Below are 15463 nucleotides of genomic sequence, written 5' to 3' on the forward strand. Positions count from 1 at the left end.
AAAAACAACCTCCCAACCTCAAAGCTAAGGTGGTGGAAGTCACGTTCCTGATGAAAGTGGCAAAACGCGTGTCTGGTAATTTATTTCTCTGCTTGTCGTCTAATCGCGGGGTATTTAGCAATGAGCTGGGATTCAATGAGGCTTGGTTTCTGGTTTGTGATTTCAAGGCAGGTCCTCCTTTCCTGTCCACAACACAATCAGTCAGGTCCTCCATCCCTGTCCACAACATTATCGGGCAGGTCCTCCCTCCTTCCCCGTCCACAACACACTCCAGTAGGTCCTCCATGCACACAGCAAGATCCCACAGATGCTCCCTCCACCCCTCCATGCACACAACATGATCCATCAGGTCCTCCCTTCCACTCTGCACACAACACGATCTGTCAGAGTCTTGGTGTTGTTGGTCAGTGTGGCCCTTCAGAACTGCCCAGCATGACCGACAAACCCCACGGCAATCAGGCTATTATATGTATATATATATACAGAGAGAGAGAGACAGACAGACGGAAATGTAGTAGCATTGTAATCTCTTATGATCGCATATGCATGTCGACACACCGATTTTAGTGTTTATCAGACTAAATGAAGATTTGGAAACAGAAAACACAAAAAAGCTGTGTCTCTGGGGCCCCAGCAGTGGCTTCTTTGTCCTTTCAAATATAAAAAACCCAGTAACCCCAACAAATACTCCTCAAGGAACTGGGCAAAATTAGGACATTTCTGAGTTATTTTTTTGAACCATTTTCTAAAATGTTCTCAGGTCTGTTTTGCGAAGATTAAGGAAACCATGTGAAGCACTTACTGATGTGTCTCCTGCGGCGTCTCCGTCCCCCGGTGGGATCTCTCGCAGGGATTTCTTGCTCATGGAGGTTTTTAGTCTGTTAACCGATAACGCCGGTTTGTTTCTAGAAGTCGTTGGAATTGGTTTAGACATTTCGGATCTGCTTCCGTCTGGTGACAAACTCCGAGTGGGCATCAGAGTCTTCTGAAAGGTGTCGAGGTCTGGGGCATTTACGTTCGCCGAGCGGGTGGAGGACGAAGTGCTGTCCTCAGGCTGGGCCCCGGAGGTCTCTGTGGTCGCGGTAAATTCAGGGTCACTATGTGTGCTTGCCAAAGAAATATCAGCTGAAGACCCACAGTCTAATTTGGGGCTGGAAGTCTTCTGGAACGTTTCGCATTCCTGTTACAAAGACAAAGACAGGTGACCATTAGTTAAACATTCACGATTCGGTGGATCACCTAACGGGGGTTCTAGACATAATCTAGAACATAAGGAACTCTTAGTTGGCCTGTCAGCTGTATTCAGTAAACCAAGAGCTTCTTGGTGGGTTGAACTCTTTCAACCCAACATCGCTCTCACTTATGAAGGGAGAGCTTCTCCTGCAGGAATGGCCGACCTGACCCTATGTAGTTATGTCACTGAGGTGGCTTCCCCATATTAACTATACATGATACAGGGCATCGCACTGATTCAACTACACATTCTGCCCTCCCTGCCGGAGAAGCTCCCCCTCGATTGACCCTTCATAATGCGATAAAGTCTCTCTCCGGGAAACACCTGGTTTAGTGAATATGCCTCCCCATTAAAGTTCTAAAGCGACGTTTCCGACACTCTGCGTGTTTTTGGCGTGTAGGTCCAGTTCATGGATTTTGTGAGTGACGTTCGCAGGCAGCCTGGGGACCCGATCCCTTCCTCCCGTTATTTCAGCCGCCGGCCGGCAGACTAACGATGTTTTTATAGGCTTCCTGTTCAGCATGAAAATCAAATTCCATCAATTAGACTTTTCTCACCTTTCACCCGGCCGGCCGCGGCGCGCAGTATGTCGGGCTATTAGGTACGTAATAACTCTAAGGAACATTAGCAATTATGAATAGCGCCGAGCGCACCTGCCTCTGGATTATTAAAAGGGCTGCTTAGGAACGCCGTCACGCTGTGGAAAGCCGTCGGGGACGAGCTCTTTGAGTGACGCAGTGTCCGTCTGGACCGGAGGGGAACGGCTGCCCTGGGGGCAATTTCCTCAAAGGCTGATGAGATTTGAATCATTCGAATGCCCCCGTCGGCTTAAGGCTGTTTCGAGGCCGGCGCGCTGATCCCGTCGGCCGCTGCTAACCTCTTGTGGGGGGGGGGAGCTGTCAATCACTGTTCGGCAGCGCGTGGAAATGCCCAGACTGGGGATCTTTTGCAGGTAATTCTGGATTATGAGCTGAAAGCGCGTGTGTAAAGGCTCAGAGGTCACAGCCGGCCAGCGTACAATCCGTGCGTGGACTACAGCTGAGATACAAGCACAGATTATTTCCTCCACATACCATTCAGTTGAGGTTTTTTCATTTAACACGCAGGCAAATATACACACAAACGCACACGTGTATAAGCGTGTGTACGTGCGTCAACAAACAGAATTATAATAACAATAAACAATTTCATTTCTTTAACTCTTTGTTAACAACTGAATGCGGAGCTCCTGTCGCCTATATATTAACGGGCGTAAAAACACCCGTATATTGCGGCAGGAATGGAAGATTTCTTTAATGCTTTTGGGTTAAAGTTCTGTGTACTTTGAACGGGAACGTTAAGGTTTTCACTCGTCCAGCGAAAAAAAAAAAAAAAGCCTGGTTACTAAGACCCAGCTTTCTTTTTTATTTTTATTTTCTGAAAAGTTGGGTCTTGTAGCCGCTATTGTTTGCTGAAGAAATAAAGTGTTTTTGACAGAGCGAAGCCGTTGGCTGGACCGTCATGTATTTCAGCGTGAGCTCTGCGGCTCGCTGTCACATCGGGCGCCGTGCCTTTAAGGGGAACGGCGGCCGGGAAACGTATAATATTGTCGTTATATATTAATGGATACCTTATGCTGAACTTTCCATACATGTCAAGACAATGCAGCGAGGATAAACATTCCCGAGCGAACAGAAAGAATCAACATTTACATCTAAATCGCAGCTGCCAGCCGGTCCTTCCTCCCCTGACCTGCGACCTTAAAAACTTCGCGAAATCCGGAGAAATCCACAACTTCCACGTACGATGCGCCATTTCAAGGATCCGCCGCCAAACTGTATATTATTTGTCAAAAAATACACTTTTTAAAAAAAAGTGTGTTGTAAAAAGGGGAATTAGAATAAAAAAGCATCTAATTCACAGTTTAGATTCATTCTTAAAGTACAAGAAGAAATGAATTATGAAAAATGTTTTAAAATATAATATAAAGTACTGTCAAAAGTTTGGGGTCACTTAGAAATGTCCTTGTTTTTGAAAGAAAAGCTAATTTCATCCATTAAAATAACATGAAATGGATGAGAAATCCAGCGCAGACGGGGTTAATGCTGTAAATGACTATTGTAGCTGGAAGTTTATCACTCCCATCACTACTGTGTTCCAATGGCCCAGCTGAGTGACCCCAAACTTATGAGTTGTAGAGTATAAAATATTCACATTCATGAAAAGCTGTAAATTCTATTTATTAAACAGAACGGCGGGAACGAGGCAGTTATCTGTTATTTCGCCCCGTGATTTGTAACACATGGCGCTTGAGATATTTAAACACTTTCCCAAATCTCTTGAATATTATAAAATGTCTTTCGGGGCACGGAAAGACAGTTTGCTAAATATTCACTCCTGAAATCGCGCCAGAACCATCAATAACATCCGGCAGATGATGTGCGGCGCGGCATATGTACGCCACGCGTGGACGATTCCCCCCGGGGAGCTCCCGAGATCCATTTCCTAAGAGGCCGCGTGTGTGTGGGCGCGTGAGCTGACGCTTCTGGATACGAGAGGCTGGCGGCCGTCGCTCACGTCTCGCTTAGATAATTCTAATAGCCGGAACCCAACGGATCGGATGGATAGGGACGGGGATTGATGGATAGGCGTCCGGCTCCATGGCAACCGACAGTCTAACGTCCTCTGTACCACTTGCCGTTCGGTTCCGTCAAAGGTTTATTCTGATCCCTAAATATCTTTGTTTTTAATTCTTGTAGAGATCCCAGAGAATGCGATTCTGGGGCGGTCCGTGGGGCCGCGCTGAGTGCGGAGCAGCCGAGGGTTTGATGCGGAGATAATGATTATTGATTAGTCTCCTGAGCGGTTTCTGGAGCTTATAATCTGCTGATGCTGAAGGTTCATTTGAGCCGAACCTTCGTGATCCGGCCCGTTCCCTGCTATCTGCCTTTTCTGAAAATATACAGATGTTCCTATTTATTTCTGACATATTCTGTAATATCAGGGAGTTTTACTTTACTGAGAGGGATTTGGATCCAAGGGTCGCCCGTTTCTCCTGCTGGAAAGACTCAAACCTTAATCAGTTGCACATGCGCGGCGACGCGTTCCAACAGAGGGGGCGCCTTCGCGTTTCGCTGCCCCCCACTGAGCGCATGCGTCAAGACTCTGTCTTAATACACCATACAAATGGATGGAAAACAAGGGCATTTCCCAATGGCCCCCGAGCCTCGGCTCCCATCGCACCGATCAGGAGAGCATCACGGAGGTGATTGATGAAAGGACTCTGTTGTCCGCATTCAAAAAGAAAAGGCCCCCTACGCTGAATACATTAAACCAGGGCTTCTGAATGATGAATGATTGAGAAACGTCCGGAGCGGCGGCGGCTCGTCCAGCAGCTTCGGCCAGCGAGAGCTTTTAGCAGAATTTGTTTTAATGTCCATTAGGAAGAGCCGAGCGAGCCGCAAGGGGCTCTTTCTACTAAGCTGAGGTCACCACTATCACTAACCCTTTCAGCCCCGCGCGGGGGGTGATTATATTCCACGCAAACCACTGCCCATACCCCATGCGGCCCCCGCATCACCGCCCGTATATATATTACCTCTATGCTGCCGTCGCTTCCGTAAAAGTCTTCGTCCATTCCGGCCCCCCGCCCATCCCGCTCAAAATCCTCGGCTAACAACGAGCTCTCTCCGGCCGAATGGTAGCGGAACTTTCCGCGAGGGGCCGAGCGAGGCAGGGGGCTGTGGGGGAAAAAGTCCTCCGTGTCTTGGGTGCGATCTGCTAAGCGTTCAGGTACTTCGTTAAGGACTCCGTCTGAGAATTCGGCTGAATCGTCCTGGAAACGGAATTCCCGCTCATCTGAAAAAGATTCACAATGTTTGATTTAAAACGATACATTGTATATAAAATTAACAAAATATGGACAGTTGCCAATAATGTGGAAGAATTTGTCGTATTATTACTTATGAAATTATTATTATATCGGGTTTTTCTGCAAAATTCAGGAATAAATGGCTGTAAAATGTAGCAGTTTAATTAGTGTTAAAACCATAAATTACAGTAACGATCAATTCTAAAAAGATTTTTAGAAATCCTCACTAATTAGCCCGTCCATGCGCCATAATGAAGCGGATCCGTGCCGGACCCCAGAACCACACAGACATATATGTTGTGTACCAGATCCATATATATTTATATACAGAAATGTACTTATTGCTTTGCAAACAGCTTTAAAGCCATTTTTGCTGAGGTGGAATGGAAGGAAGTTTTACTTTACTGAGAGGGTGGTAGATAAGCTGATCAGTCTCTCAGCAGAGGTGGTAGGGGGTAATACAGCGAGGGTATTAAACATCCATGGGATAGGCAGTTGGCTCCTGAATCTAAGACGAGACCGAAGGTTTGAGTCGTTACAGCAGGAGAAACGTGTGGCGGGGGCCGCAGGGGGACGATCTGCCAGCAAAGTTAATAGGTACCAAGGACTCTGTAAGGTAATCTGAACCCCATACAGTTTCCAATAAAACGGCCAATAAACATAACATTTATGCCTGGAAACCTCGATCCGGGGAGTGGGACTGTTGCTCTCCGCCGTCTCCTTAATATTTGATGAAGGCGAGCGGCCCCCGCCGGAGGCGTCTCATCTGCATTCCATTGTCAGTTAGGGCTGCGATAACAATAACGAGTCTTAAATTCTAATTACCACCTGCCTCGCAGGGCGTCCGTCGGGCCGTTCATTCCTTTGATGTCGCTCGGCTTCATTCCTCGCGCTGGACGAGTGACTTCGGAATGCGAATGAATTGACTCGAGGCTCCTGTGAGGGTCTGAGAGGTTCCTGAAGCCTCCGAAAAAGTTGGAGGAGTTCTAAATCTTCTCCCAGGAGGCCCATTACCGACGCTTTTTAATTTGACTTCCAAATTGTAGAAGAACGGTACGCCGATAAAAAATACATGAAGATGACTTTTTCATAAAGCTGTCCTGACCGCGGCTTAACCTCATGCGCTCGATCCGTCCAACGAAGAGAAGTAACAGGCTGCGCACTTGGTGCTTTGTAAGGAACGGTTAACCCATGAACAGCCGCTGAGACGATCGAGGTTCAGCACTTGCTACCGGTCTGGCTTTCTCAGAAGATCCACGGACTCCGATTGAGATGTCGCCGCTCTCGGCTGGCGTGGAGGAACGTTCCGTCCGCTGGAAGACCTTATGTGGTGCGATCGATGGAAACCTGAATAATCTCATAAAAATGGAGCGACGGAGGAATAAAAGTTTTGAACGCAGTCTGGACGTGAAGTGGGATTATCCCTGATGATTTATGGATTTCAGTGCGGTTCTAAAATCGGCTGCGTTATAGAAATGAGGTCCATTAATCTTGTTTAAAGGAGTTTGATGCCCGTGGTGAACGCTCTGTAGTGCTTGTTGTGGGATGACGGTTGCTGGAGAAATGGCTTCGTTGTCTTCTAATCCACTCCGTGGCGGGATGGAGGGCCGCATCGTACGCAGGGAGAAGTCATACAGCGAGGACTGCTACGGACACAAGATACTTCTAACCATACGCGATACTCGCGCGGAGTCTGAGGGACCTCAAAGAGCGTCTTCTCCAGCCTGGGCAGAAGAGGCTGATTGTAGAGTTCAGGCATTGAAACACGTTGTGCTCGCTGATCCAAGTTTAAGTTTAAAAGGCTAATTGATGGTTAGAAAACCCTTTTGTAATTATTTACAGCCAGAAATGCCCTCATTTTACATGAAAACAGCTCAGAAACCCCAAACCTTTGAAAGTTAGTGAATTTATATATTTATATTCTCTGGGTCTCAGTTTGATGCATTCTGGTTATTTTGTTGTGAATCCTGACATATGACATAAACAATCAGTTTAGTAACGTAACCCCCCCCCGATATTTCATAGCAAAGAGCGTTACATTTTACACGATCTGAAGGCTGTAAAAATAAATGAATTTAGAAGAATTTGATTAAAATGGAATTATCCTTTTTGTTAAAAGTCTTAGAAGTAAGAAAATACATTTCAAAGCCGGATCTCGGCCGGTAAAAGCTCTGACCTGGACGGTTTGCGTGTTCTTGCCGCTCGCTGGACTTAGTTAATGGCGCCGTTTTGTTTGTTCCTTCGCCGGACGGCACGTGGGGCGGAACGGGACCCTTATCTGCAGCCCTACAGCGTCCCCAAGAAGAGCTGCCTGAAAGAAAAATATCTTATAAAAAACCCACATTCCCCTTATCTGCATGTTTTAAATTGTATTACGTTTTCAGATCTTCCGCTGGGTTTCTGCTGATAAGCAATAAAGCATCCGAGAGATTTCCTGCCTTACTTTATTTATTTTTTTTGCTGGAATAATTTCACAGTGAAAATGCCTTTTTTTCTCCATTTGATACTTTTTTCAATTAGTTGTTGTTTTTATTTATATTTTAGAAACAAATATTAAATAAAATGTACACACCGTGAAACAGTCACTATGAGTGAGATGGCCCGTAAAAAAAATCTATTTTTAAATTAGATCATTTTTTTTATTTTATGAAAATCTGAGAAGAGGAGACTCCTTTCTACGCAGAAACCCAGAATCCACCGGCAGATCGGCCCCATTCGGCCCCCATCTAATTGTCCGTTTCTCCTGCTGTAAAAACTCAAACCTTAATCAGTCGTTGGTCTCGTCTTAGATTCAGGAGCCGTATGTCTGTCCTGTTTTTATGACCAACCTCTCCATATAGTTCAGCTTGCAGGGGTTTAAGGCTGGGGGGCTCCATATCTTTTTCAGAGGGGATGTATTTTTTTTAAAACAAATTGAATTTCTAAACCTTTTGGCTTTTATGGTTCCAGCAGAATGTGAATCTTCTGATTACAGTCCTGCTTTCCTTACCGACACCGGATCCCGTCAGTCTGCTGTCGGCATTCTCTGAAAAGGTCCCTTTTGCGATCTTCTTGTCAGCCGGGGGCTCTCCTGGGGGCTGCGGTCGGCGTTCTGTTCCTAGAAACACAGAGACGGCTCAGACAAATGGCTGACCGACGGAGCGATTCTCAGAAGAAAGGACGTTTTTTCGTTGTAATCTTTCATTAGGAGAATTAAAGAAATATTTGCGAAGTCGTAACTGTATCTGTTGGATGTTTTTTTTTAATACACAACATGCAGAGTCCATTATTTAGGATTTATATTAAAAATGGGGAAAAACATCATCCCCCCCCACTTTATAATAATTCTCACATCCTTCACACCAAAATAAATTTGTCCTGATTCTGAAAAGGCAGTGAAGTCTGTTCACCCTTCTGGCACACTAAAGGTTAATTTTTTTTGGGAGAGTTTCCCTACATTATCAGCTAAATTCTACACCTGGGGCCGTGTTTTCTAAGCAGTGAAATGCTCACAGGCAGGTTTATGAGCTGATTTAATGCCCATCTTCATGTATTATGCCTTACACCTCACTTTGGAGATGTTGACAGTCGCACAGATCCTTTTCGGCATCAAGCATAGATTGTCAGCTTGTTGAGCGAGACCCTAAGCCATTGTAACAATATGTCAGCTCCTGTTTAATGCTCAGCGTTCGGAAACTAGGCCAAAAGCTGTATATCTTAAATAAGACACCCCAAAGGTACTAAGTCTGAAGATCTTCAAAAAATAACGCCACCGTCCCAAAATGAAGGATCTCTTTGTCCGCCATGACACACGCCCCCCCTTCCGAGGCCGTCCTAGAAGCAGGACAGAGATTGGGTCCATCCGGCTTCACGATGAGAAGAGTAATAAAGACCCCAAACCCGTAACACAAGGGGCTGCTAACCGACAGTAATCTAAACCCCAGCCGAATCCCATCTCAATCCTCACCATACAGAGAGGGATCCTTTCTAGATCTCTGCGGAACGTTTTCTTTGTTTCTTTGATCGGGGGAATGCGTTAATTTCCTTCCGTTTTCTGATCCGGGGGCTTTTTCTTGGGACAGCTGCTGCAGGGATCGGTCGTGCCTGCGCGTCGACCTTGATAGCTTAGCAAAGGATAATTCAGAATTAAAAACTACTGCGAAACAAGAAATAAAAGTAGCGCCAACTCCAGTGTGATGCCTTCTGCTGGAAGAAGCCCACTGAGAACCATTCTCGCATGTACTCGCCCTTAAACAACACAACCCTTATTGTTATTTTTTACAGATGTTTTCCATACCTCGGCCGATGACCTTGAGGTTGTCCTCCTGCTGCTGGCCGGTGGAGGACCTGCTACTTTCGACCCAAACGCAATGTGTGTTCTGTCTTGGGTTTTGCTCCTACTGGCGCTTCCTGGTCCCCTGTTTGAAAGCTGATCTGCCGACATAAATTTAAATCTTAGAAATGTATGTTTTTGGAACAAAATTGCAAAAAAAACCAACTTAAAAACAGTAGAGATATATCATCAGTTCCAAGACATTCATGCTTTTGGTCCCAAAAATGAGTCTGGGGTGCGGCTACATTTATTTGTCACTTTACTTCACTTTCTTTTTTGGCTGGTAGTTTAGATTCTGAGATTTTGTTGCGCTGGTCGCCTGAGAATAACAGGCTTCGATTAATTAATATTAATAATAATATTTTTTTAAAAAATGTACAGGAATAAGACGCTTTTCAAAGACGGATTTAAAAATAACGTCCTTAAGGGCTATTAGAAAAAAAAAGCAAATCTTTAAAGGACGCGTGGAACAAAATGTGCAATAAAACTATTGAGACATCTGTAAGAAGAATATATTTTCACCCAAAACCTCTCTCCTGTACCCCGACCCTGGATTTTTTTTACCCAAGTAGTGCTTAATCTGAGGATGTTCCCATGACTACTAGTTTTGTTGGACTTTTGTTCTGTTTTCTTTTGATAAAATCTGAAAGCAAAGACTGGCCCCCAAATATTTTTTTTTTCATGCGTAGATAGCCCGTTCTGAACAGATCGAAAATTCAGCTTAATGTTTAGGGCTAGAAATCTATATATTTTAATTATAAATTGGGAGGGTTACAAGATGTTTTCCTCCCAAAAATGGCTCCATGAAAGGTCTAGACTCGCTAATTAGCATACTAATTAATGATTACCATACTAATTAGTCTGAAATCAAATTTACTGACTTCAATTAACTGCATGATTTATCGGCGTAGCCTCCAGCATTATAGGCAAATAAAAGAAGATAAGGTTAAACTCACAGAAACATGAGGTCAATATTCACACACAGAGAAAAGTAACGCAAGATAACGTTCATTTCTAATCGGAACGAGGGTTCAACTTCGGTTTGTGGGCTTCGGGGTTGGGAAAGAAATGGTTACACAAAATCTTTAATGTATCCCTAAAAAGAAATATATTTCTCCTTGAGCATCAACCCCAGCACTGTACACCGTTATATAACCCCCAGAGCTGTATACAGTAATATAACCCCCAGAGCTGTATACTGTAATATAACCCCCCAGAGCTGTATACAGTAATATAACCCCCCAGCGCTGTATACAGTAATATAACCCCCAGCGCTGTATACAGTAATATAACCCCCAGCGCTGTATACAGTAATATAACCCCCCCGGCGCTGTATACAGTAATAACCCCCCAGCGCTGTATACAGTAATATAACCCCCAGCGCTGTATACAGTAATAACCCCCAGCGCTGTATACAGTAATATAACCCCCAGCGCTGTATACAGTAATATAACCCCCAGCGCTGTATACAGTAATAACCCCCAGCGCTGTATACAGTAATATAACCCCCAGCGCTGTATACAGTAATATAACCCCCAGCGCTGTATACAGTAATATAACCCCCCAGCGCTGTATACAGTAATATAACCCCCAGAGCTGTATACTGTAATATAACCCCCCAGAGCTGTATACAGTAATATAACCCCCCAGCGCTGTATACAGTAATATAACCCCCAGCGCTGTATACAGTAATATAACCCCCAGCGCTGTATACAGTAATATAACCCCCCCGGCGCTGTATACAGTAATAACCCCCCAGCGCTGTATACAGTAATATAACCCCCAGCGCTGTATACAGTAATAACCCCCAGCGCTGTATACAGTAATATAACCCCCAGCGCTGTATACAGTAATATAACCCCCAGCGCTGTATACAGTAATAACCCCCAGCGCTGTATACAGTAATATAACCCCCAGCGCTGTATACAGTAATATAACCCCCAGCGCTGTATACAGTAATATAACCCCCCAGCGCTGTATACAGTAATATAACCCCCCAGCACTGTATACAGTAATATAACCCCCCCCAGTGCTGTATACAGTAACACCACACTGAGCTGATGCTTTATGGCGATTCTAATGAAGTCTGTTCCTCCTTTTATTAGTCAGTGTCCTGCTGGACCATTAAGACTGAGCCATTCAAATGCTCCCCACAGGCAGTATGATAAGGAGTCGGGGGTTTAGTAGATCAGGGGTCAGATAACAGAGCGAGAATCATACAAACGGCTGATATGCGGCTGCCTGAAAACTTTATATTATGTAAAAACTAGTTTTTGACACATAGCAGGTTCACGGTACTTTGCACGTCTCGTTTGCTACAAGTTATAGAGCTGATTACACGAGAAGATTGTGTATAATAGAGCAGTATTATCTATAAGCGAAATAATTTCCAAGAATATTTCTTTGTCAATGTCCCGGTAGTAATGATATGGTAAGTATGGTAAGTAGATGTCAAACACATTTCCTTAAACCGGAGTCATTACAGAAGATATCTGCAGCCCTTGTATGAAGTCACAGTCATCGTGATAGCAAGGACTCCATAGTCATTTAGTATAATTTTGGGCAAATAAAGTTGATCGTATTCTGAGTTCCAGAATCAGCTAAAAAACCCCCCTGCAAAATAAGGACTTGATCCGTACTTTGAACCGAGAGGAGAGGACTGCTGAAGCGTAACGAGGGTTTGTCAGCATCCCAGGCCGATGAAAGTTTTTTTCTTCAGTGTTACATTTCTCAGTTTTGTTAACTTATTATTAACTGCCCATTTTGCGTTTTTGGTTCATGTTTGACTCTGCTTCTGGAAATCCAGATGTTTGTAATAACGACCCTCACAATATGCCGTCAACATTTTAATAAAGGGAAATACTTTGTGGGAAGGCAAACTGCGCAGGTTTGGAACGGCTAATTCAACTCCTACGTTCTACCGGTTCTACCTACGCCGTTCTCCCGTCCTGCCTGTCTTGGGCTATAATATTTGTCAGGTTGTTGTTTGTTGGGGCCGTCAGGGGGTCCTTACAAATAATGATTCCATGCATCCCATAAAGAGAAGTGGCGATGAATGTCACCATACCTGCTTCAGCCGCGGTCGGGAGCTTTGCTTCTGGCTTGGCCTCACACTGCCGCAGCTTTTCCAGATCTAGAACTTGGGTGACCTGACTTACGTCTGCCGAGATCTGGACGCTGCGAGGGATGCTGTCCGTCGGGTCATCGCCAGAGAGCGTCGGCCTGTATGTATCTGTAAGTACAGAAAAGCTTTTATAATAAGCCTTCTCCATGTGTCTACCTACCTTAACCCTATCGCCATTGTTCTGTACCCTAACTTGGGTAACCTAGAACCACTAACAAAAAGTTTTTCCGTTATTAGGTTCCGTCATGTCCATCATGAAACTCAACCTTCCTGCACAGTGCATTTTCTCCCCATTGGATACAAATATCTTGGGATAGAATGGCTGAATTTTATAAATTCACCCGTTCGTAATAATAATAAAAATAATAATAATATGACAAATATTTCTGTTAAAACCTATTGACAGAAACGTCTTTTATATTTTTTTGAATCTGTCTCTTATCAAAGATATTTCTATTCTTGTAAGTAGAATTCTTGGCACGCTCCAATTTTTATGTGATACATTAAAACTAAATTTGTAAATGTTTTTTTTTTCCTGCCTCGAGTGAAGGATTCTGTCTCTATTTTTTTTCCCACCCCAATTAAACTCTATAATTTATTTAGTATAAGAACGAAATATTCTCGTGCTAAGCCTTCGACACATGAACACAAAATCGGGAGCAGCAAGTAATTAAAACATTTGCAGAAACCTCTTTATAGGTTCCATAACTCAAGCCTCCCTGTTATTCGGTAAACAAAAGCGGAGGTATAATAAGGAAACGCGGCTTTTATTCCCCAGAATGCGCGCGGCGAAGCTTTGATGGAAAAAAAAGTCAAACTTACACCTCTAATGACTGGAAAATATACCATCGCACTTCCCTTTTTAATTAAAGGTGGGGGGAGGGGGAGTGAAAGAAATTAGGAATATTGTTTCACGTGGCGTAAAGCAATCTGGGTTTGATTCAGACGGCGAAATTTCATATTTTTTTTTTGTTCTTTCACAGGATTTAAATTAATGGGAATTTTCTTCAAACTTTCCAAAAGTCCTTCTCTGTTTAAGGGGGAATTATCACCTTTATAGCCTTTACAGTAACTCATTTATTACCATGAGGTCAGCGGCAGCCTGTGGCACAGCCAGCTTTATCCGATTGATTTCCTATGCTGACGTTCTGCCCCCCCCCACCCTTACAAAGGCTACCTCAGCCAATCAGGAACAATCAGCAACTTTTTGAACCAGATGAAAAATAACTTAATAGGAGTGAATATTCATGCAGCTCCATGTATTTATTTATTTAAATGGTTATTATCAGTATTGTGGTTTATGTCGCTGCCTATGACCTAAAATAAGTTCATCATGAAAAACCACACAAATCAGGCAAAAAATCATGCATTTTCTTGCTGAAACTTCTTAATAACTTATCGATAAGTTAAGCCGGGACAAGCTGAGGGATATTATTTGTAGACAAAAAACAGAGTCTATCAGGTCCTGCTGGTGGCCACTTTGGATTCTGGGACATTACAGTCCTCTGGAGGAACCCAACACCTGCGCTGTTGAGGTTGGGCTTCCTCCATGGACCGTACTGTCCCCGTCCCAACTGAAAAAAAACAAGAAAACCATAACGACGTATCAGAGCAGAGCTTTTATTCATAACAGCGTTACCGTACCAAGGTCCTGGAGCGCGTCGCGGGGCCGCAGCTTCATGGTGTAGATCTTCCTCAGCTTGCAGTTTGCTGAAATAACGATCCCATCCAGGGACTGGAAAACGGCCTCTTTAAATATCCCGCTCGTGAGCGCTGCAAGGTCAACGCACAGATTGCACCACTGAAAAGCGAAAGAGAGACGTGACTTTCTAGGATCCATCCACCAAAGTCCCGAGAGTGCCTGAAATGTCATTCAGACTGTCAACAACCAACCCACCGCTATCCACATGGGGGGATCCTGAAAGCTTTCCCGGCATCATAACAACGGACTACCCGACATATTCTCTGCCTTCCACGTCCCCACAGAGCTCACGGACGTCCACTCACAATACCCTGACGAGCAATCACACAACTCACAGCACTAACACAACAACACAACTCACAGCACTAACACAACAACACAACTCTCAGCACTTTCAGACACTCGCACTACACTCACGCAGTCACTTCCCATACTTTAGCTGCTGATTCACGCTCTTCGCAGTAGGGGGAGCTCTAATGCCCGGAGGCTGTGCAGGAGTCCTGCGGGTCAGCAGAGAAGTCCGTGCCCCCTCCTGACACACACAGCGCGGGGGCCGCACAGAGACGATCAAATAATCTCCCCCGGATAGCGAAGCTGCTCCGTGCGGCCCCCGCGCTGTGTGTCAGAACCACAGACCTCACAGAGAGGCAGCAGCTCTGGGGGCCGGAGGAGGTTTAAAGGGCCTGATGCGGCCTCCACGTCGCAGCCACGGGTCCCTAGGACTGTAGATGATACGAAGGCTAATCAAGATACGAGACAATTAATCATTTCTCCAAGAGGAATCGATCAGAATTTTGCATTCATAATTCCCATGAATGATTTATTTATTCTCAGACGGCGGCTGCGTAATTGAACTCCACATTCAGATACAATTTAATTTATTGTTCATTAAAACGCACTTTTGTTTTTAAATCCTGGTTCGACACCCGGCCCGACTAATTTAAATTACATTTTAACAAAATGGATTTATTTCTTCTTACTTGGAATTAATAACAACCTCGGTGGTTTAAGTTTATGAATAATAATTTTATCAGCAATTTTTTTTTTCTCGCACAAACTTTTACAATAAAAAAAAAATCCGCAGAAACAAAGTAACAAAATAAACAATTTTTTAACTGGAATTACAGGTACGGTTCTTCACCTGCCTTAGTAGATCTCTCTTTTAATGGTGGTATATTTGGGTAACAATTCTCTATAAAATCTAAAGAATTAGTACTGAGCTCAGCAGTCTCTCCGGTTCT

At 44.3% G+C, this 15463-nt stretch overlaps 1 protein-coding gene across 2 annotated transcripts in view; it reads right to left on the reverse strand.

The window, feature by feature from the left end:
- Positions 1–15463, reverse strand: part of CFAP20DC (CFAP20 domain containing) — a 55838-nt gene that overhangs the window by 20186 nt on the left and 20189 nt on the right. The window contains exons 6-13 of one of the 2 annotated variants that reach the window (XM_053470104.1): positions 14165–14321; positions 12464–12628; positions 9361–9497; positions 9031–9187; positions 8074–8181; positions 7261–7395; positions 4812–5071; positions 803–1180 (exon numbers count right to left, since the gene is read on the reverse strand). In XM_053470104.1, the coding sequence (XP_053326079.1) occupies positions 803–1180; positions 4812–5071; positions 7261–7395; positions 8074–8181; positions 9031–9187; positions 9361–9497; positions 12464–12628; positions 14165–14321 (1497 nt within the window). The remainder of the gene's footprint in view (positions 1–802; positions 1181–4811; positions 5072–7260; positions 7396–8073; positions 8182–9030; positions 9188–9360; positions 9498–12463; positions 12629–14164; positions 14322–15463) is intronic. The other variant, XM_053470105.1, reaches the window with a different exon arrangement.

This window comes from Spea bombifrons, chromosome 6, assembly GCF_027358695.1.
Source record: "Spea bombifrons isolate aSpeBom1 chromosome 6, aSpeBom1.2.pri, whole genome shotgun sequence".
In the NCBI taxonomy this organism is placed as follows: Eukaryota; Metazoa; Chordata; class Amphibia; order Anura; family Pelobatidae; genus Spea; species Spea bombifrons.